The sequence below is a fragment of the Candoia aspera genome, chromosome 1 (genome assembly GCF_035149785.1).
Source record: "Candoia aspera isolate rCanAsp1 chromosome 1, rCanAsp1.hap2, whole genome shotgun sequence".
In the NCBI taxonomy this organism is placed as follows: Eukaryota; Metazoa; Chordata; class Lepidosauria; order Squamata; family Boidae; genus Candoia; species Candoia aspera.
Window position 1 is genome coordinate 211216258 of NC_086153.1, and position 23660 is coordinate 211239917.

At 38.5% G+C, this 23660-nt stretch overlaps 1 protein-coding gene across 1 annotated transcript in view; it reads right to left on the bottom strand.

The window, feature by feature from the left end:
- THSD7B (thrombospondin type 1 domain containing 7B) overlaps nucleotides 1–23660 on the bottom strand; it is a 456317-nt gene that overhangs the window by 303022 nt on the left and 129635 nt on the right. The window contains exons 5-6 of the mRNA XM_063318405.1: nucleotides 3918–4073; nucleotides 2427–2624 (exon numbers count right to left, since the gene is read on the bottom strand). Of these exons, the coding sequence (XP_063174475.1) occupies nucleotides 2427–2624; nucleotides 3918–4073 (354 nt within the window). The remainder of the gene's footprint in view (nucleotides 1–2426; nucleotides 2625–3917; nucleotides 4074–23660) is intronic.

Sequence of the window (23660 nt, forward strand, 5' to 3'; positions counted from 1 at the left end):
AAGACTGGATTATTAAACTAATGGATTTGGCCCAAATGGCTAAATTAACAGAGTTAATAAGAGAAAACATTGTTTCTGGATTTATTTCTGTTTGGCAACCACTTTTAGATTACTTGCTTGTGTTAGAAAAAAATGAAGCTTTGATTTTGTGTTTTAGTGATTAAATGGCATGTTTTGATAGAAATAATGTTACTAAAGTTTAATCAATGGTAAGAGATTATATTTGTAAACTTATTCATATCCATATTGGAGAAAGTTGGAAGTCACTTTCTGTTTCTGTTTTCTATCTGCTTGTACTTTTATAGTTTTCTTTTTTCTTTAGTCCTATGCTCTAGCTTTTCTGTAGTCTATATTTTGTATTTTAATTATACTTTGAAAATTAATAAAGTTCTTATGAAAAAATAGATATTTTGTTATCTCTGATAACCCTTAATGGATAACCCTTAATGGATAACCCTTAATGGATTTTGCTGACCAGGATTGAATGATGAGGCTTTAAATATTTGTTTATAGGTAAGAGATGGGATATGGGAAGAAGTGATCTTTTGTTGTATTTAAAGAGAAGGTGGTAAGTTATCAAAACTGTTTATACTTGTGATGAAGGGGGAAGTCTTTATATATTTCTTTTCCTTTTCTTTACTATGTTCTTTCTTTTTTCTTTCTTTTCTCTTTCTCTTACCTTTTTCTTCTTTTTTGCACTTTCTATTTTTTCTTTTTACTCTTTTAATTTTTTAGTTCGTATTAGTTTGTATCTTTTTAATTGTAACGTTCAATAAAATTATTATTAAAAAAAGGATTGTCACACTCAGAGCTATAAGTATAATCATGTCAGTGAGACTACAGCAACTTTATTTCTACAAGTTGCTTAATGAGAGGTGGAACCATGAGCAGCAGCCTGTCTTTAGCCCCATTAGCGCTGACCTAGCAGGGCAATACCAATGGCAACAGCTCTCTTTAGAGCAAGGGTTCCTAAAATTTTTGTCATCAAAACTTCCTGTAGTGTAATCTAAATGTACACACCTTGCTTAAAAATCCAAACACCAAAATGAGCACAAACGAACAATGAAAGCAATGCAATTGAAACTGTGGAAAAGGTGGATTTATTGCAACAATGTACAGCTAACAGGTTCTTCATACCTCTCCTGGACTCTATCTACACCTTCACAAGGGAGGGACACCTCACAGTTTGCGAAATCCTGCTTTAGACAGATATAGAAAAAAAGAAGTTTTTCTCTCTCTTACACACAAACAATTTTTTTAGAATTTGAGGTCATCTCCTGAAGTTAACTGCATGGGAATTCAGAACCAACAGAAGAAAATGGTTTTTCACACAGCTCATATTTAAACTGTGCAATTTGCTGCCAGCAGCTATGATAATGGCAGCCAATTTTGTGTTCAACCAGGTTTATGGAGGCTCAATGGCTTTTAATACTGATGGCTGTTTACCACCTCCTGAATCATAGTCAGCATGCCTTCTATACCATTTGTGTGGAAGTGGTAGTGGAAGAGAGCTCTTGTCCTCCAGTCCAAGTTTAACAACTTCCCCAATACATCCTATTTGCTAGAGAGTGTTACAGAATGGTGGACTAGAGAAGCCTACAAACTAATCCAGCAGGGCTTAGGTTTTTATGATCTAACCAGTGTTTCTCAACCTCTGCAATTTTAAGATGTGTGGACTCCAACTCCCAGAATTCCCCAGCCAGTCATTCTGGCTGGGGAATTCTGGGAGTTGGAGTCCACACATATTAAAGTCATGGAGGTTGAGAAACACTGATCTAAATCATAGCACTGGACTAAAAGCAATAAGCTGAAGCCACAGTTTTATAACATTTAGTTTTCCTTCCAAACCTCATGAAGCCCAGTAGTCTTGGCACTGCATTGCACTGCATTCAGTAACAGCAATGTTCTTCCCATGGTATTGTGTTACCTTATGTGACTTTGTTTACAAAATCAAGTATTTTATCCCCAGCCTGCCTTTTTCCACTGTACAGATTCTACTTGTAGCCCAGTAGTGTCCAATCTCCATCCTATTCACAGAAACACCTCCTGCCTGTGGCCAATATAACTATCAGTTACACATGTTGAGCTAAATCTCTGTGGCAACCCACTGTAAAGTAGGCCTCAGCCCTGAAATTTTCCCTGTGGGGATCTCCCTTTTTCTTTTACTGAGGCAATTAAGGTTTTGTGGAAGCCCACAAAGAGGGTAGAATGATGTGCTATAAGGAACCGATTAAATATTAAGCAGCACACTTGCACAAGACAAAAACATGGAGCATAATAAAGCCATAAACTTTAGTAAAATCCATATCTGATCTTTAGAAGGAAAGGTGTGCATCATGGCATTCTTTCTAGAAGATAGACAGTATATAACCTCTTTGAATATTAATGTAATATATATTTAAATGAAATATCTTTGAGCTACATACCGTTGTTGTTCTTGCATTGGGCATATAACACACGGTTTCCTTGTCCACATATTCCATTATAAGGGAAACAGATTCCTTCTGAAATACTCCAGTCGTAACACATTGGATTGTCACATGGAATAGATTCTATCAAATGTGGGCAGTTGTCAGAATTGCCAATGGAATCCCCAACAATGTATCTGTGCCTCATTTTAAAACCTAAGAGGGGAGTAAAAAGCAAGTAACTAAAATAAGAGGGAAGAAAGAATACTGAATGATTTCCAAATGTCAATCCATCTTAAAGATGAACAAATATAATATAGGTTAGAAATATATTTTCTCACATTTGTAGCTCATGGTCTTTGGTTAGACAACTCTGCTAACTTTTAAGCTGTCTTGCATATTTACAATGAAATGACAAAAAGGTACTGTTAAAAATCTCTTGAGTTACATTGCACATTCTAAAGACTATCAAATCATGCTTGTGCACTCCAGAAAAGAGGACTGATTGATACGTATATTTTTCCATTTAAACTTTCTGATTATCCCTCACAATTTCTGATGTAGGAAATTATACATTAGCATGTGCCACATTTGTATTGAGAAAGGATAGGCTAGCTGGCAACATGATTGCTTCTTCATCATATCTACCTACTTGCATTATTATGAAAAAGACTATATTTATTTAATTTGCTCAATAACAAACTCTACTATAATAGAATCCTTTTCATAGAATATTCAGCTCCTGAGGGAATGGGTAGTTGCACAATCATACTCCCACTGATGCCTTCACTGGTTCCTAGGTTCACTTTATGCAAACATAAAGTTGGAGTGATCAGAGTGCAGGCAGGGCCACTCCACTTCGATGTTTAAAAAAATCCATTTTTAAAAAAGTTTCACATTTGTTAAATAGGTGGAAAGGCACTTATCTCCCTGCACTGGTGAACCTTTGGAGCAGTGGTGTCTGCAGAAAGAGGTGAAGCAGGTAAGATGGTGAACACAGTAATATGATCTAATCCCCACCCTTTTGTATGGGCATCAACACTGCATACACTCAAAAGGAGTGGGTCTTGCAACCTGATGCCACATCTACCATCTTGTCCATTTTGACATACACACTCCTGTTCTGAACAGTTACACTGTATGAGTAGGCATTACACATAACTTAAAATCCTAGTTTTAAATAGCAGATCTATAGAGAGAGAAGATGGGGCTAGACAGTTAGTGAATGTGGACTCAGACTTCTTTCTTATGAAATAGAAAATATGCGAAGTCAAACACCCAAGTGGGGCTAATTTAATCATGGATTACAATTCTGATTTGCAAATTAACTAGGTTTGCTGAAAACTAGGACATACAGGAAGAAAGCACAGTTTATAAAGGGAATAAGAAGTATGAAAGACAAACATATCAGGGGAAACTGACGAAGACATATCCAGTACATCTGTAGAGCACCAGGTTGATGAAATGCTCCCCCCCCCACATTATGCTGAAAGTTATACTCAAATGCACCTTTTCTTCCTTGAATTTCTTGGCAGTCTTCATGAATGCAAGGGCCCCATGCTGACCAGGAAGAAACCACACACTCAGGAGGACATGGAATACTACACAGTTGAGAAGGAGGAGGAGCAGGAGAAGGACACAGTTTCTTTTCAGCAGGTCTAGTCACTTTCGGTAAGAAAGAGAAAAAACACAAAAGGAAAAAGAAAAAAGAAAATGTATAGTTTATACCTTTAAATAGCTGAGGGTTTTCCAATGCATTACTCTAGGCAGATTCTCAATGCAACAACCAAAGGCACATCTGAGTACAAGCTAACAATAATGTAATAATCAGAAGAAATGAAATGTCTTATATTTCGCTTAGGTTATCTATTTTAATTATTTGGTTGCTTTTTTAAGAAAAAAATTCTGACAAGGATCACAGTACCTGCTGTTTTGAAGAAAATTCTTTATTAGATCTACAGTCCATGGCATCATTCATCACACTTCTTTTCCATGAAGCTGCCTACAATCTTTACCTCTTGTCTCATTGTTTTCCAACTTGAAATATCACTGCCGTGTTTATGAGAGTTGTTCTTTCATCTCTGCCAGCCTCCACTATGAAGCTCTCTTGTTCCTTCAAAGATCCCACTCATCATTGTCCCCTGTGCCTAGAACATCTATAGGATTCTTCCTCCCTGACTGCCTCTAAATCTCTGTTCAAGCATCCCCATTTCCCATGCACTGATACCCTTTAGCCTGTAAGCCTGTAACTGCATGTATAACTAAAACAATCACATCTTCTTTCTGAGTTCCCCCTTAGTCTACTGCACTGCCCCATCCTGATGTCAGGATATAAATGAATGAATAACCAGAAATTTTGGAGGAAAAAAAGTTTTATGAGCAAGAAGGGAAATGGGGTTCAGTGGGTCCAAGGGAATAGCTGAAGAACTATATAAGAATGTTCAAACCAATAAATAAAGGGTATTTTAGGTTTAAGTCAAACACTCTTAAATACACATGGTACTGCAAAGAATATACATTCTCCTTGTATAATTTTAACTCAGGTTTTATCTCATCCTAGTGGCAAAGGTAAATATCCTATGCTCTATTTTTTCATTCTATGTGTTTCTTCCCCCAAATCAAGCATGGACATAATGCCCAGCTTCATGCAGAGCAGCATGAAATGCAGAAAAGTCAAGAAAAAGGTATTTTTAGGTTTCACAGCCTAGTACTATAACCAACTTGTTTCACAATGAGATAATGTTTAATTCAAAATAACAGACAGTGATACTTAGATATAAAGACTACTTTTGGAATTATTATTACTTATTTCCAAAATAAAATTGCCTCTGACATATTCATTTAGGAACTCTCAAAAATGGCAAGAACCCAATTCACCTTACTTCTGAATACTGTGGCCCTTTTCCTACAGGTTCAAAAAATCATATAGCTGAAAGTGTAAGATAAATATTAGCTTGTTTTAACCATCAAGCTATTCACTTTCAAAGAGGTTCATGCATTTCTTAATATGCCCTTCAGCACAATTCTTTGCAAAACAATTTATCATTCTGGTAATTTACTGGCAAACAAGCAAATCAGTCTCACTGTATTTTGTCATCACAAGCAGATTCAGTTTCAACTATACAAAAACACTATTAGCCATGTTGCTGAAGTCCTGTCACTTGTTTGGATATAGTTTTGAAATGCCTGTTGGCAACAATCTGTTCTGGAGTATATCAGCAATAAATGTAGTAAGTAGCATTTATTTTAAGAATAATAAAAATAGGTAATTTTCTTCTAAAATGGAAAAGTTGTAGAGCTGAAATCAGAAAAGAAATGAAATGCAACAGGTTGCAGCAATAAATCTTTGCTATATTAATGCTACAAAAAGATTCTTAGTAGAAGATAGATATCAAGTAGACAGCAATCTTAGTGATTAGCCTGAAGTAGAAGTTGCAACAGCAGGAAGTCGCAAAAGAATCATTATCAACTGCAACCACATACTGTGAAATAGAAATTATTTAACATAGGATGAACATAGTTGATATACAAATATAAATAATGGTATGGAAAGTCCCATTACAGAACTGGTCTTTTTTTTCTCCCTAAAGGCAACTGAAGAGTCCATACTGTAGCCACAGCCAGGTCTTTTGGATTATTATCAGTAACTTCAGACAGTTATTTCCATATAGAGAAAAAGTGGGCTTGATGTGCTCATAATCTGTAAAAAATCCTTCATATATGGGAAAGTGAAAGTGAAACATTTATTCCCGAAGCTTAACCAAGATACAGTCCTGATTAACATTCCAAATGTTTCCAGCTCAAGGAATCTGGTGCTCATAGCTTTTTTTTTTTTTTGAGGCAAAGCTATCCCTAAAAGTTCAAAACGTGGAATAATTTTATGTGTTCAAGCTGATGAAAAACAACAACAAAAATCTTTCTTTGCCTGATTGTATTTTTAAAAATACTAATTCTAAACCATTTAAAAAAAATTAAGCAAGAGTTACCTTCATATCTTAGGAGGCAAAGACAGTCACTTTTATATATCCTTTCACTTCCCACACCAGGAATGCTAGTAGTGTCCTGGACTAAATATGTATCTCAGGAGACAAAACCAAGTTATTCTCAGACATTCAAGTCTGCATGAGGGATCATCAACCAATTATAGGCAACTTCTATGACAGTTCCAATTTAAGATTACCCATACTATATGATAAGAGACTATATGATAAGATAAGAGGCAAGCCAGGAGGCTCAAATGGTCTAAGGTGGACACCAAGGCAATTTCTAGCTTTATGGACTCTAAGAGGGCCTAGTCCTGGGTGAAAATTATTGTGAAAGAGAAAAACTTTTTTTTCCATATTTGCCTAAAGCAGGGTTTCCCAAACTGTGAGGTGTCCCTCCCTTGGGGAGGTGCAGACAGAGTCCAAGGGAGGTGTGAACTTCCCTTTTAGTTACCCTGTTACAATAAATCCACCTTTCCCAAGGATTCATTGTATTGTTTTCATTGTTCATTTGTGTTCATTTTGGTGTTGGGATTTTAGGCGAGGTGTGTACATTAAGATTATGCTAAAGAGAGGTGGGATGGGAAAATGTTTAGGGACCCCTGCCATAGGAGTAGTGATGTGTTTGGTTCAGAGAAACCCTACACCAAACAATCAAGCCAAGATGTTAAAGCTCAGATGTAATTACAAGAAATTAACAGTCACAAAGAAGGCCCAATACACAACTACATTTTGGTCGAAGCTAGAAAAGTTAGTGAAAGGGTCTAACTCAGTAATCCGGTATGCTGAAGGAGCACAAGCTTCTACTTGCTATCTCTATCTCAGCTTTAGTTTGGGAGGATTTTTATACTAACTTATTTGCCAAATCCAACAAAGATCATCAAGAAAATATGACTACTGAGCTTCTGACCCTGGATAACCTCCCTCTTTGGCCACCAGTGACATTGACAGAAATTAAACATATTATCCAGTTGCTATAACCCAATAAAGTACCTGCTGAAGACTTCCTACCCTCAGAACTCTTCAGGACACACAGTGGGCTCCACTGCTGGCAGGGCTGTTTACTTATATAGAGAACACTAGCCATATTGCAGCAGGATGGGAACTCTCCATTATAGTTCCCATACACAAAAAGGAGACAAGGAAGATCCTAAAAATTACAGACCCATAAGCCTTATTGATATAACAGCTAAGATGTATGTAACACATCTCATGAGCAAAATAGAGGATTGGTGATTGAGAAGAACATATTAGTGGAAGAACAGGCCAGGTTCAGACCTGGGCATCCTACAAAAGATAACTGTTTCATTCTACACCATCTTATTACTAAATATGCAACAGATGGTAAACACCTGTTTACATCTTTGATAGATCTTAGCATAGTATTTGACTCCATAAACAGAGTCACCTTATGAAAGAAGCTGGCCAAGCTAAATGGAAACCCAGACTTCTATACCTGGTAAAAGCCCTCTATAAAAATACATGACTGAAAGTCCACACTGGTGTCAGTGGCTCTCTCACACAGATCATACCCACTTACATAGGTGTTAGACAAGGATGCATCTTGGCCCCATGTTGTTTAAGCTTTATGTCAGTGGCATCTCAGGATTCCTCCATTCTACTGATGTTCACATGCCAAAGATCCTTATCAGACATATCAACATCCTTTTGTATGCAGATGATGTGGTTCTGATGGCATACTCTCAGCTAGGCCTGAGAAGATTGATGGGAAAATTTGGTGCCTCTTGTGCCTCCAATTCTTTGAACATTAACAAGACTAAACCCAAAGTGGTGATTTTTGGAAAAAGATGGCCCAAATAAAACTGGCACAGGGATAGGGAGCTTATAGAACAAATAGACTCCTTCCCGTACTTAGGGGTAGTTTTTACTGATACAGGGCTAACCACTTCAAACAGTAAAAGCCACAGCAAGCTCTAAAATGCTGGCTAAAGTGCCCAGTTATAACCACCCAAGCACTCTGATCTCCATTTTAAAGGTTCACGAGGCAAAAATTGTACCGGTGCTAACATATATTCCAGAATTGTACAGCCTATCAGAGCACCCCCCCACAACAAAATCAACCACCCTTTCTAAGATTTATTCTGGCAGATGATAGGAAGACAATGGCAGCAGCAGTCAGAGCTGAAACAGGCACCCACTCCATTTACAGGCTAACAGGAATTAAGATCTTTAACTACTGGCAGAAGTCAAGTCTTGCAGTGGAACCTGACAGGCTACCAAAAATGTGCCTTGAAGAACAGATGGGCACCCTTCAGCTCACCAGATAGATAAATCAACTTCTCAAAATCATCTCACAGCTTGACTTGTCAAAACAGTATGTACTCTCAGCCAGACAAGGCCAAGGCAATATTCAAAGAGTCTTGGATGTTGACACTCAAACTAACATCAAGTCACTTGCAAACTTCAGGTCCTTGAAATGGCTGGCCAAGAATAAAATGTCTTTTTAAACAGAAAAATACCTGGCAATGGGTCTGACTCAGTACCATAGGATAGCCCTTACCAGAGCAAGATTTGACCAGCTGGGTTCTATGATTCAATATGGACGATTTGACCAAGTGCCACCTTCTGAGAGAACATGTTTGTGTATTTTAGTATCATCTTATGTTTCTGTATTCTATTTTATCTTACACAATTTTATATCATTCTTTTATCTTTATTTTATCTTTTCTTACTCTATCTCATCTTACTTTATTTTACCTTATTTTATTCTATTTTACTGTGGCTAATGCCCATTGTTTCTTGATATGGTCAACTGACTAATCAATAAATTATACTACTACTAACTGAGAGTTCATACTTAGCCATTTTTCAGGCTGTTCGTGCAGCAAAAGTCACAACAAGTGACTTAACTTCAGTGTGTTTATACATCTTTGTGTAGTCTTTTGATATCAATGCATTATTTTCTTACAATCCACTGGATTCCACTAAACTTTCTCTCAGAATCACTTGGATTTAGATTGACTTTATTAATAAATGTAACTGTCCATGAAAGGGCACCATTGTTAATAATTCCCAAAGGAGCTATTAAATTAGCAAAGTTCCAGGGGGAATTTTTTATTCAATGGAAGCTATGTTCCAGGCAACATGCTAAGGCATGCTTATTGTTTATTGAATTAACCTAGTTTTTTAGGTTTGTTCAACCACATAGAACCATAAACTAAAGATACTGAGCTTACTCAACACAATGTGCTACCAGTTAGGCTATCATATTCTAGCATGTTAGGGAAACCTAGCCTGTTCCTATTAGCTAGACAATACTAGTACTGTGATTGCTATTAAAATTCTACAGCTTCTAAGTCAAGCAAGAATGGTTCCTATATACAATATAGTATGAAGCAAGGCAAATATAAACACTTACAGTAGAGTTTCTAAGGGCCCTAAATGCTTATACAGTACACACAGCAAATTGGTAGAGGCACAAGTAGGAGAAAGTTAGAAACCAAACAGCTTTTTAAACTTTTTTTTTCTTTTTGTGGTTGTTGTTTATTTTTGTGTAATTATTTTTGTATATTATAGCTTCTTATGGTTGTTTAACTTGGAATATTTTCTATGGACTAGAAAATATCAGCACTTTGAATTGAGAGCTTGCAACAAAAACATTTAGAATGCTTTAACAAAATGAGAACTTCAAGACAGATTGACTATTGGATCTGACTTCTCTTTTGTCAGTATTAAAATCTCAGGCAATGAATTGTGATATTCACAGAAGAAAAGTCAATACATGCCTGATCAGTGGCAAAATCTTTTGAAATTATTTGTTACTTCATTTTAAGGTAGGTAAAATATCAAATCATTATAAAATCTATGAGTGATTCTATAAACATGTGCAATATGCTGTAGGTCAACATCACTTAATCTAACATATTTAAGATGTAAATATGCCAGTTCATCAGTAACTGGTGAATTGCATTATTATGTCCTTTTAAACTATTATAAATTAACAGGAAATCCAAGGGATCTGTAGTTACAATATAGAATAATTGCCTTAAAATAATAAGAACAAATGAGTAAACCACCTGGAAATTAGGTTTAACTGGAATAATTAATCCAATATCATAAGATGCAATATCTGTTAATCTTTAACATACCAGCAGTTATCATATAAGAAAATGCCAACACAAATTAACATATATTTGAAACATTGATTTTTTTCTCCTATAATCTCATCTCTGTGAAATCAATACTGCAGGAACATTCACAGTCAAATTAGCATTAAGAAAAAAACCAATCAGAGTCTGACAATGTAAGATGTGGTATCCATGTGAGTCCTATTTTTGATTTCCAGGAGTTATCCATGGTTGCCCAATCTATCATGTTTTGAACCAGATCCAATTAAAGTGCAAAGAGATCTCAGCAACAGAGAAATGACACAATGCCAGGAAGTAGTAAGATTCAACAAGGTCCGGCTTACTCAGTGCTGTCCTAAAAATGGCATTTCTGGCCATGCATGGCAAAAAGCAATATCATGCATTACTAAGCTTAATTGACTGGAGAAATATTATTAGTGCATAATGGCTGGTGTTGTGCAAAATTGATATTTACCATGAGGAGAGAGTCAAGAATAACCTACCTATTATGAGCTTTTTAATGGTCTTGCTACATCATCTTTAAGGCACACTATATAGGTTGCTGCCATTGTGTGAAGACTTAATGCTACTGCTGGATATTCCTGTCTTCAGTTTCACTGCAGCAATTATCCAGGTGGTAAGCTATTCCAAGCTTACTATCTTGCTATCAAGGAATCAACACAGAGAAACTGTTTTGTGCCATCATCCCATGGTGAGTATAGCAGACTTACAACACACAAAAGATAAATAGGAGCAAGGCAAGGTATATAGGACATCTGGTCATTCAGTAAAGAAGCTCTAATATAGGAATTAATATGCTTTTAGGAAAGTCTGCAATGTTCCACATAAATTTCTGCATCTACAATCAGAAATAAAGAAGTCTTTATTGAGTCCCCCTGTGTAATAGGAGTCAGAATTATAGCAAAGTCAAAATGTTTTATTTGCTCTGAAAACATTACTATATAGGGATTCATTTTATTAATACTATTTATTTATTACATTTTTTATATATCACCATTCCACAGAATGGCTTCTGGTGGTTTATATAAAAAAAAAAACCAATGCCACTAAAAACTTTCCATAAAACTATCTGAGATAAACTATAAATTAAAACAAAAACCATACAGATAAAATACAAATCAACAGTAGCAACTAACCAGCACCTCTTAACATCTCACAGACATCAACTTTTGTGTGAAACAAAAGTTTGTTTTTTTATTGCTTTTCCAAATGCCAGCAAGTCTGGAATCATTCAGGTCTCTGGAGAGAGACTATTCCAATGGCACTGCCACTAAGCCCCACCCCACCACTCCTTGGGGAACAGACACTGTAGCATCTCTTCCCCTGTTGAGTGAACAGGGTGGGCAAATTCCATTCAAAGGAGATGGTCCTGGAAGGGCTTCAGAGGTAAAATCTAATATTTTGAATTGTACCCATTTGTAACCAGTGCAGTGCCCACAAAACCAAAGTCATATGCTTATAAAGGCTCCCATCCATTAACAGTCAGGCTACAGTATTCTGTATCAATGCAGTTTCCAAATAATTTTTCAAAGGTAGCCCCACCTAAAATATATTGCTGCAGCCTCTGTGTTGTAAAGGCATGAGTCTACCCTTAGTAGAAGGAACATTTTTTATTGCAAGTTAGATTTTGCTACTTTTTGCAAATTTGTTGTTGTTTATTCATTTAGTCGCTTCCAACTCTTCGTGACTTCATGGACCAGCCCACGCCAGAGCTTCCTGTCGTCAACACCCCCAGCTCCCCCAGGGATGAGTCTGTCACCTCTAGAATATCATCCATCCACCTTGCCCTTGGTCGGCCCCTCTTCCTTTTGCCCTCCACTCTCCCTAGCATCAGCATCTTCTCCAGGATGTCCTGTCTTCTCATTATGTGGCCAAAGTATTTCAGTTTTGCCTTTAATATCATTCCCTCAAGTGAGCAGTCTGGCTTAATTTCCTGGAGGATGGACTGGTTTGATCTTCTTGCAGTCCAAGGCACTCTCAGAATTTTCCTCCAACACCACAGTTCAAAAGCATCGATCTTCCTTCTCTCAGCCTTCCTTATGGTCCAGCTCTCGCAGCCATATGTTACTACAGGGAACACCATTGCTTTAACTATGCGGACCTTTGTTGTCAGTGTGATGTCTCTGCTCTTGACTATTTTATTGAGATTTGTCATTGCTCTTCTCCCAAGGATTAAACGTCTTCTGATTTCCTGACTGCAGTCAGCATCTGCAGTAATCTTCGCACCTAGAAATACAAAGTCTTTCACTGCTTCTACATTTTCTCCCTCTATTTGCCAGTTATCAATCAAGCTGGTTGCCATAATCTTGGTTTTTTTGAGGTTTAGCTGCAAGCCAGCTTTTGCACTTTCTTCTTTCACCTTCATCATAAGGCTCCTCAGTTCCTCTTCGCTTTCAGCCATCAAAGTGGTATCATCTGCATATCTGAGATTGTTAATGTTTCTTCCAGCAATTTTAACTCCAGCCTTGGATTCCTCAAGCCCAACTTGTCGCATGATGTGTTCTGCGTACAAGTTGAATAGGTAGGGTGAGAGTATACAGCCCTGCCGTACTCCTTTCCCAATCTTAAACCAGTCCGTTGTTCCCTGGTCTGTTCTTACTGTTGCTACTTGGTCATCATACAGATTCCTCAGGAGGCAGACAAGATGACTTGGTATCCCCATACCACTAAGAACTTGCCACAATTTGTTATGGTCCACACAGTCAAAGGCTTTAGAATAGTCAATAAAACAGAAATAGATGTTTTTTCTTTAACTCCCTGGCTTTACATCTTTGTATTTCCAAGCTACTAATGGAAAGCAAGTTATCTGTATACTGGCAATTATAAATCCTAAAGAGATGATTATAATATATTTATGCCTTGTTTTAAAGAAGTGAGCTGCTATACATCAATCATTCCATTACTGTATGTAGCTTTAATCTGATCTATTCTAATCACAGAAGTGTTTGGTGATGAACCTATAAATCAATAGCTGAATGCCCCAATAATGTAAATTTAGTACCAAGAAGTTATAATTTGTTTATTTCCTGTCTGAAGGTATGTCATATATCAAGTAAATTAGGTCCCTTAGAACAGAAACTTTGTTTTGTACCAACCATTTCCATTTTAGGAAAACAAAATCAATTCATTTAATCAGTAGCTTCTATAGTTTATTCTTTGATGTTCTTGTTTCCTGTCTTTAAGAAAACATAAGGCCCAGGCTGTTATCTACTGTAAGTTCCTTTCTGTGTCCATTTAATATACCTTCAGTTTCTGCTCTTCATTGAATCAATTCCATATGTTTACAGGCTGCTTCTCAATGACACAATCACATGCAAGGGCCAGAGAATCACTATTATGGATCTAACTCATTAAACCAGTCCTGCTGATATACAGTAATTGCAGCAACTACGACACCATTTCCTGCCTTATGAGAACCTCATGAAAAAATAGCTCTTATTCATCTTCCACTTTATGTAAAAGTCACATGGCTAAATTCTGCTGATCATATGTCATATCCCTTGCCCTCATCAACCCTCACCAGCAGAACAATTACCGTTTTCTTTTGTTACTGTTTGCATTTTAAAGTAAAACAATAGAAAGAACATGAGAAACAGAATCAGACATTAAAAAAAAAGAGAAACACAAACTTATTAAGATAAAATGAATTATAGGTTGTATATGGCATTAAAGATGGAACCAGTGTCTGAAAATATTTGGCTATTGATTCAAGGTCATATTGCAAAAAATTACCCTTCTAATTATATAATTATTGCCACAAATAATGTCATGAGTATGGATGGCGAGCAGGGGGCTCCTACATCATTCCTACATTAGATTGATCAAAACAACATGAACAACTAGGCACAGAAACTAATCCTTTTTAGTGGCAGACTGAAACCCCTTTTTGTATCTATCTCATTTAATTCAGCAGAGCTCATGACAATTAGAATTAAGCTACAACCATCTGTGATATGCTCAACATGCATTCTAAATCAACTTTGTAGCCTGAACCCAAATGTCAGATCCCTCCGATCAAAGGTTCAAAGAACCCCTTATCGGAGCATCTTCCATCACTTCCTTATCAATGTCTTAGACTCTCTGTCGCCGGATGGGAGGGGGTGTGGAGTTGGAGTGTGAATTGCATTATTATGGCTACAGATTTATGATGGGTCACATCAAGGCCAGTGGTTCGAGATACACCAGAAACACCACCTGGATGGGAGGGGGGGTGACATACTTTTGTGGGAAAGGGAGGCAGACAAGGGAATGTAGTTTTAAATGTATGTTTTAGCGGGAATTCTCCATTCGCAGCTTTGCTTCTGTCCCAGTCATTTCGCTTCATTAAACAGTTAAAGGAATCTGGGCTCCTGACTGTTATTGTGTGAATGCTCGAATGGTCTAGTGCTGACACCAAATTTCAGGCACTGTATGTTTTTTTTGCCCACAAGAAAGAACCCTGGATCTTAGAAAGGAAACAGAAGGCTCCCAGAAGGTCACTGTCACCCTGAAAAGGGAAAAAGTCACCAGTTCACTGACCACGGTCCTTTGATTAAAAGGATAGCTGGACTGACTGTCTTTTGATGTTTAACATTTGATAAAATCTCTGGGAATCAGATGATAACTAAGTATTTTTCCTACCAGCTGCACCAAGTAACTCACTGAAGTCTCATGTGTTTACTTCAAGTAGTTGTGAGAGGGGTTTTTTTTGTGAACCTCTGTGAACATTTAACAACAACATGTATTTCAAATAGTTACAGTGGTCTCCTTTAAGCTGGTCAAGAAGAAACAAATGCCATCAGGAACTGTTCCTCCATCTTATGATATAAAATTGGGCCTTTAGAACAAGATGGCAAGGTTTATCATGCTGTAGGCAATGTGATCTGCTGAGCTGTGGACCTGCTGCCAATCACTGAGGTAGGATGCACTGCCAGGGGAACAGTGATGGAACTGGGGCTTCCAATGGCTTTTAAAAGGGAAGTGAAATACCATTTTGACTAAGCACCCCCTCTTTGGGGGCAGAGAAAAAAATGCACTATGTGTCCCTTTCCTTTCAAATCTCAATAATAATTTTAAGATTTTTTGTCTAGTATCAGGCCTTGCCTATGCAGACTAATCATACAAAAGGTTTTGACCTGTATTTAGAAAGTAAAAGAACTAAAGGGAATAGCGTGATTCTGGAGAATACAGATGGTGAACTATGTTGGCAGATTGCTGGGAAAGCCTTTAGCCCAGGAGAGATCAGAAAAATCACACACACCAGGCATTTCTATAAAAATAATTTTTATTTACAGAAAGCAAAACATATTTTAAAGGCTTCTGCATTCTTGCAGGCTCTCAGAGCAGCTACATGCCTACACAGAAAGGAAACAGAAACTAAAACAAGTCCAAGCAAGTTCTTCTTTCCCCAGGTGCAAAAATTAACATTCGAAAAGGGGACAGTTGAATTCAACCTCTGCACCCGGCCAAAATGATTCGTTACCATAGTAACCTTAATCTGTAGTAGAAAACATTAACAAACTATTTCTGAAAAAGAAAAATGTCTAAATGAAAAAAGAGGAAATGAAGTATCTCCAGTGCTAGTAGGAAATATTTTATTGTATAGAAGGCCAAAACATTTCAGAAAATTCCTTTATCAACAGTACTACAAAACAGAACCATATCAACATTGTATACAATTTTATCCATGTAAAACATCAGTGTCTAAAATAAGGTAAGAGCAACATTCAACACAATATGTTGTCTGAATCTGCAACTAAGACACATTTTAAAATGTATGTAGAATCTTTTACTTCTGCTTATTTTACCTCTAAAGCACTGAAACAAATAAGCATGCAAATAACCTGGAGCTAAATCAAAGAATGGCCATTTGCACAACTAAAAAATATCCACTAAAGCAAAATTATATTTGGATTTTAAAAACATCTTGGCTCATCTCCTTTTATCAGGATTTACTTTTATGTGTTGCACACTTGCATATCAAACAAGATGAATCTGCAAATCTTTAAGAAGTTGCTCAAAATGCCTCATATTTTAGTCTTTTCCCAATGACTAAGAGAGGAACAATTTATTTTAAACAATACATGGACCTTACTAGCACTTATCAGATAAAACATATCAATTAGAAATTACTAGCAAACTCTGAGAAAGAACATGTCCCAAAATGTATGTAAACAAGATAAATTAGAGGAAATATTTAAAAATAAACATTTTCTTTTTTTCATGGAAAAAAGATTTCAGACCTACAACTTTGGGTTCTAGAAGAAGGAGAAGGAGAAGGAGAAGGAGAAGAAGAAAGTACTATGAAACACCTTCATTAAAAAAGGCATAAAATTGATCTTGCAATTTAATAGTTTAATCCCCAAGCGACTTAATGAAAATATTCAATATTTGCCATTGATTTGTCTCATGAAGATCATACTTTTTCTTCTACCCTTCTCTTATTTTTTCTGAAGTATTCACAAGAATATGTTATGTATTATTTTTCCAAGCTTATTATTGTCATGTTTAACCGTCCCGTTAATCAAAGACATGTTATCACATCTGGCAAAAGGTAAAATATTCTCTAAGTTGGACCTGAGGGAGGCATATTTCCGCATTCGTATAAGGGAGGGGGATGAATGGAAAACTGCTTTCAATTGTCCTTTGGGCTCTTTCCAGTATAAAGTGTTACCTTTTGGTCTGGCGGGGGCGCCTGGAGTTTTTATGCAACTGATCAATGAGGTCTTGCATGACCATTTATTCAAAGGGGTCTTGGTGTATTTGGATGATGTGTTAATCTATACTGAAACCATGGAGGAACATATAGAACTGCTTAGACAAGTGCTCAGCAAGCTGAGAAAGGCTGAACTGTATGCTAAATTGTCCAAATGTGCTTTTCATAAATCTCAAATTGACTATTTGGGCTATAGAATTTCAGACAAGGGTATTGAAATGGATCCAGCTAAGATTGAAGCCATTCTAGCATGGGAGCCACCACGCACACGTCGGCAGCTCCAAAGTTTCCTCGGATTCGCGAACTATTATCGCCAGTTTATCCAGGGGTTCGCGGGGATAGCGTTGCCCCTCACTGAGCTACTAAAAACTAAAGGGCAGGGGGACACACGGAGGACAAAGAATCTGGGGGCGTTGTTGAAATGGACGCCCTCATTCCAGGTGGCTTTTGACCAGCTTAAAAAGCTATTCACAGCAGAACCCATTCTACAGCATCCCGATCCTAGCAAGCCATTTGTGGTGCAAGTGGATGCTTCTGATTTCTCCATTGGAGCGCTCCTGCTACAAGCAGATGAGTCGGGATGTTTGAAGCCTTGTGCTTATCTCTCCCGTAAATTCTCTGAGACTGAAAGGCGGTGGCACGTTTGGGAGAAAGAGGCTTTTGCTGTCAAGGCGGCTTTAGACACTTGGCGCCATTTGTTGGAGGGGGCTACCCACCCTTTCGAGGTTTGGACTGATCACAAGAACCTCGAAGCACTCAGTGCACCTCGTAAGCTCAACCCAAAGCAAACCAGATGGGCTCAATTCTTCAGCCGTTTTGATTTTAAGTTGAAATTTATTCCGGGAAGGAAAAACTTTCTGGCTGATGCACTTTCCCGCAGACCCCAGGATTCCAGCACTGTACCTGATGTAGTCGGTACACTGTGGACGGACCCACAATTGAGTCTGGCAGCGGTGACCCGCAGCCAGACTCACACGCAACAGCCAGACGCTTCAATTTCACCCCGTCCCGGACGATTGCCAGTTCCCTCAGACTTGCAACAACAGTTTCTTTCCCAATTGAAATCTGACACTTGGTTGCAAGCAAATTTACACACTGTTACTTTTGACCATGATTTTGCCTGGAAAAACGATCATCTCTATGTGCCTGAGACTTTACGCAAAGACATTTTACTCCATTGCCATGATGACAAACTGGCTGGACATTTTGGGTTTGTGAAAACACTCCACTTGGTTAGACGCCAATTCTGGTGGCCAACACTAAGGCGAGATGTTAAGGAATATATTGCTTCCTGCCCTGTCTGCGCTGGCTCAAAACGGAAGGTTGGTAAGCCCCAGGGGTTGCTCCAGCCAGTGGCCAGTCCCTCTCACCCTTGGGAGGAGATCTCTATGGATTTTATCATTGATTTACCTCCAAGCCAGAGGAAAACTGTGATTTGGGTTGTGAAGGACTTTTTCTCGAAACAAGCCCATTTCATTCCGTGCGCTTCCATTCCCTCAGCCCAGCAGCTCGCCCGCCTCTTTTTTGTACACGTGTACAGGCTCCACGGGAGCCCCTCCCGTTTGGTGACTGACAGAGGCACACAATTTACCTCCCAGTTTTGGCGGGCTTTTATGAAATTGGTGGGTACCAAACAAGCGCTCTCCACTGCGTCGCATCCTGAGACTGACAGATCTACAGAGGCGCTTAATTCCACACTGGAGCAATATCTGCGTGTTTTTGTTAACTATCAACAAGACAATTGGGTCGATCTCCTGCCCTTTGCTGAAGTCGCCTACAACAATGCAGTGCATCAGAGCACTGGTCAGGTGCCATTTCGCATTGTCTTTGGTCAGGATTTTGTGCCCATCCCAGAGCTGCCGCGACCAACGTCTCCTCCATCTTCCCCTGCAGACTGGGCAGCACATCTGGGGGACTCCCGGCCTCAAATCAAACAGGCTCTCGCCGATGCCCAAGCTGCTTACAAACGCCATGCTGACACCAAACGGGCACCTCAGCCACCCTTCAAAGTTGGGGAAAAAGGTTACCTCTCCACAAAGTTCATTAAATCACCCCAACCATCTAAAAAGTTGGCACCAAAATTTGTGGGTCCCTTTCCTATTGTGGCTCAAATTAATCCTGTTACTTTTAAATTAGATTTGCCTCATAATCTTAAACATTTGCATCCTGTTTTTCATTGCAGCCTGCTCAAGCCTTTCCACCAATCTGATCGCTGGCACCCACAACCCTCACCACCTGCTCCCATTATGATTGATGGGCAGCAACACTTCGAAGTCCAGGAGATTCTTGATTCTCGATGCCTTCGTTCTACTTTGCAATACCTGGTCCAATGGAAACATTTCCCTCATCCAGAATGGGTTGCTGCCCGTGATGTTCACTCCCCTGTTTTAGTTGCCCGTTTTCATGCTGCATATCCTGCTAAACCTGCTCCTTAATTTGTTGTTTTTTAAGGGGGGCGGTATGTCATGTTCATCGTTCCAATGTTCTGAATACATCGTAACGTTTCGCATGTCACTTTCCTGATCCGTGTTTGTTGGGTGGAGATTTCCAGCCGTGCCAGGCTGTAATCTCCTTGCTGTAACTGTGGAATGTATGTTTGGGTTACGGAATGTGTTCAAGGTTACTTTCTCAGGCCGATGTGGGCAATGGTTGCTAGCACCTGAGAGGGGGTGGTTGCTAAGCGCGAGCAAGGGCAGAACTGGGTTTGAAGCAAGGGTTTTTAGTTTGTATTTGGCGCGCTTTTGCTCATTCTCAGCTTTCTTTGTATCTGCATACTATTCTTTCAATAAATCAGTTATCCTTAAGCACCTGCTTGTGAGACTGAGTTTGTCAGAATAGGCAACCATTACAATTATTCCATTCAGCCAGTATAGTGAATTTGCTTCTATTTAGAATAGAACCACAGTTTTCCATTGGCAAAATCCACAATCCCATTGTTAGAAATTAAAACGGACTATAAGGGACTTCTAACTGATACATTTTAGGTGGCAAGCATAGGTAAGATAAACAGAAAATGCACCTTTCCTAATCAATCCTTCTAGTTTTGACAGTTCCGAATGACCATGTGCTAAGCAACCTGGAAAAGGAAAGTACCATATTTTCCTTTCTTTCTTTGTTATGATTGACAAAATCCAATTTCCCAGTAGCCCCTCTTCTCACAGACCAAAGCCTGTAGGACAGTGTTTCTCAACCTTGGGAATTTGAAGTCCACACATCTTCAGGTTCCCAAGGTTGAGAAACACTGCTGTAGGATATGCAAAGAATAAGCAAAGAATGCAAGATTCTAATTTCTGGGTCAAGGACATTGGTAACTTTGCATGTGGCTTATTGTCAAGCACAATCACAAGTGTACTAAGTTTTAATATTCCAATATTAATGACTTGATAGTCACTAGACTCTATGTATCCATTTATAGATGGCAATTAAGTAATAAGTAAGGTTTCCAAGTCACTCCTCCTATGTCACAATCTGCTTATTTTTAGTACATTTTTGGCTCTTAAGGAGGTGGTAAAAACCTCAAAATATGAGAAAGCAGAGAGTCTCATTTTATGCTTCCCCTTAACATCAAACAACTTTATCTTCATAAGCCATTCATGGCCATGTCTCCATCTCCTACGTGCTTTCTGCTTTTCTTAATCTCATGGCTGAACTGTATTATTCAGTCTGGAGAGATTACTGCAGGCAAAGATCAGTCTGTAGCCCAGTCCCTTCTTCACCATGTCTTAAGGCAAAATGTAAGGTTATGTAAACTGCAACATCTGAATAAGAAAAGGAATGAACTAGCTTAATCTGTAAATACACAGGAGTATATTACATGAGGTATATGAAAAAAGGAAAAGAAGGGTAAGAGGAAAGAAAGAGTGTGCAGGAACATTTGGTCCTAGTCCAACATATTCTGGTTTATTGGATTGCTGTTTTTATTCCTGAACCAAACATGTATTATTCCATAAGGCAGACAGCAGTCCACCTCTGGGCAGACAGGGGCATATGGGGTTGGGTCCCTGCAAGAGCTTGTTCTGGGATTTCTCCCTGCACCTTGCAGTCAAGCCCCAGGTGTGCATACTATTAATGACCAGAGATGGATTCCTGCAAGATCACACCAAAGCCCTGACTGACAACAGTCCCACTCCATCTGGACAAGTGCCTGCCAGGAGGAGCAGAAGCAAGTTCTGCCAAGGACCATGCCTTAAGTTTACAAATCCCTTTCGAATTTCCAGTGACCTGCAAATTTGGTCACGGCCCCGTTCCATGAGCTTGTAAAACCCACAGAATGGAAATCCCTGCATTATATTGTATGACCACTTTAGCAATACCTCTCTTAGGACTAAACAAAAGATGACAAAACAATAAGCAATTTGAGGTTGTCAAATTCTCTGAGATGCATACCAGACAGAAGGTGGGGAAAAGACAAAGGCAGCACAGAGATAAGGCAAGATATTTCAACCCAATGGTCTAGATTTAGAATCATTTCAAAACAGGGATTTCAAATGGAAACAATTATTTAGTGTTGCAGCAGGTGCTGTAGGGATCACCTACTGTACTACTTTTTACCTAGGATTCTGAGATAATGGCTGACCTTTCTCTCTGAAAAATAAAGTTTGAATGCTACTGAGCTTTGTCTTTAAACTAAATAAAATATACCAATTCTGTGTCAGATAGAGAAGAAAGTAAAGTCTATTCTGAGAGCTTCTATGCTGTATATCCCTTCTGTAACCATTGAGCACCATAGATAGCTCCTAAAGCTAATGCACTGTATACATGCGAGCATGCTGGCTGGGGAATTCTGGGAGTTGGTCCACACATCTTAAAGTTGCTAAGGTTGAGAAACACTGCTCTACACACTAAGGTCCATGAATTCAATTCCTGGTAGAGGTTTTGAACCCCATAGAATAACATCTGACTACTGATGTCTGATAAATCCCAAAGAGGATGAAACCAGAAATTCAGTGCCTCTTGGTGGTCGGTATAATTGAAAACACCACATAGGTTACACACTGTGTAAAAATAAGGGATGGAAACACGTAAAACCCTGTACATGGGCGCATGGCATAGTGTAAAATCTGTATCTCTCTGTTCTGAATGCTTCAGGGAAGGTGGACTCTATACCATTCTGAGCGCTTCTAAAGAGAGAGACTGAAGTGTTTTTATTGTAGTGTACTAAAACATCAGTATTAGCTGGTCTTTGATGTTTAAATGGGAAACATTCCTCCTTCAGTTTTAAAGCAGCCTAAAACTTTGGAAAATCTTTTCCCCACCACAGTGAACTGAACCAATTAACCAAGATTTTCATAATTAATTCTAAGAACTGACTTCTATACGTTGGCTGTATTACAATGCTTTTATATTTTAAATTAGGCAATATCAAAGCTCTGCTTTTATGGCTTGGATCAAGTCAGTCCTCTTAAGTTTTTTTGACGGTTCCATGTCTGTTCAGCAAAACTCTGACACAAGGGCAACCATCCAGAGAAAAGAAAGCAGAAGATAACACAGCAGAATCGCTAATGAACAGAGTCATTATCTTGCCTCACTTCATAAAGATTCTTCCTGCAAATGCTGTATATGAGCTTAGCAGGAGGCAAAGGTGTTCTTTGTGGTGAGTGGGGTGGGGAGAAGGGTGCACAAGCCTCCTCCTGCAAATGGACAAAATTGATATTCAGCAGCAAGCAAGAAGTGGGTCCAGCCCATATGGGGAGGCAAGCGACCTCTCTTAAAGACAGACTTGCTTTTCCTTTGTTCAGGTTTCAGGTACAGTATTATTACCACCACTTCTGCAGCAAAACTGTATTTTGCAGAAAGAATGGGCATAGAAAACAGCCACCACCACCACCAAAAAAATAACTAGGCAGACATAAATTATTCATCTGTAATCACTCGCATTTCTTCTGAATTCAGAAAACGAGTCGGTTTCAGAAACTAAAACAAATACTCAAACCTTATCTGACAATTGCATATTCAGCTAATGTGTCCACTCTTCCAATATCATGTTTTTATTGCAAACTGTTCTCTTAAGTTATGGTAGAAGAATCTTTTAATATCCTCCTTATAAATGACCTAAACCTCACAAGCACATACATCACTCTTACATATGTGCAGGGATGGTCTTACGTGGTAGTCTGCATTGTCCACTGAAATGAATGGGAAAGATAGTTGACATATATTACGTTCCATGCAGACATAGAAAGAGAGGAAAGATCATTTTTCTGGACCCCTTAAGCCGCAGGTACATGTGGTGTGTTTGTGCATGGTGCACATGCATGTGTACTACATAAAACGAATCTAGATTTCGTTTACTTGCTACAGGAACCAGGAATCGAACTTTTCAACTTTTGCTGCAGTACAAGCACGTTCTTCCTTTCCATTTTTATTTCATGCCAATTTGGTTATTTATAAGAATGCAGACTGCCTTACACAGACTCAAACCACTGCTTCATCTCATCTAGTTCAGTTACATAGACTGGAAGTACCA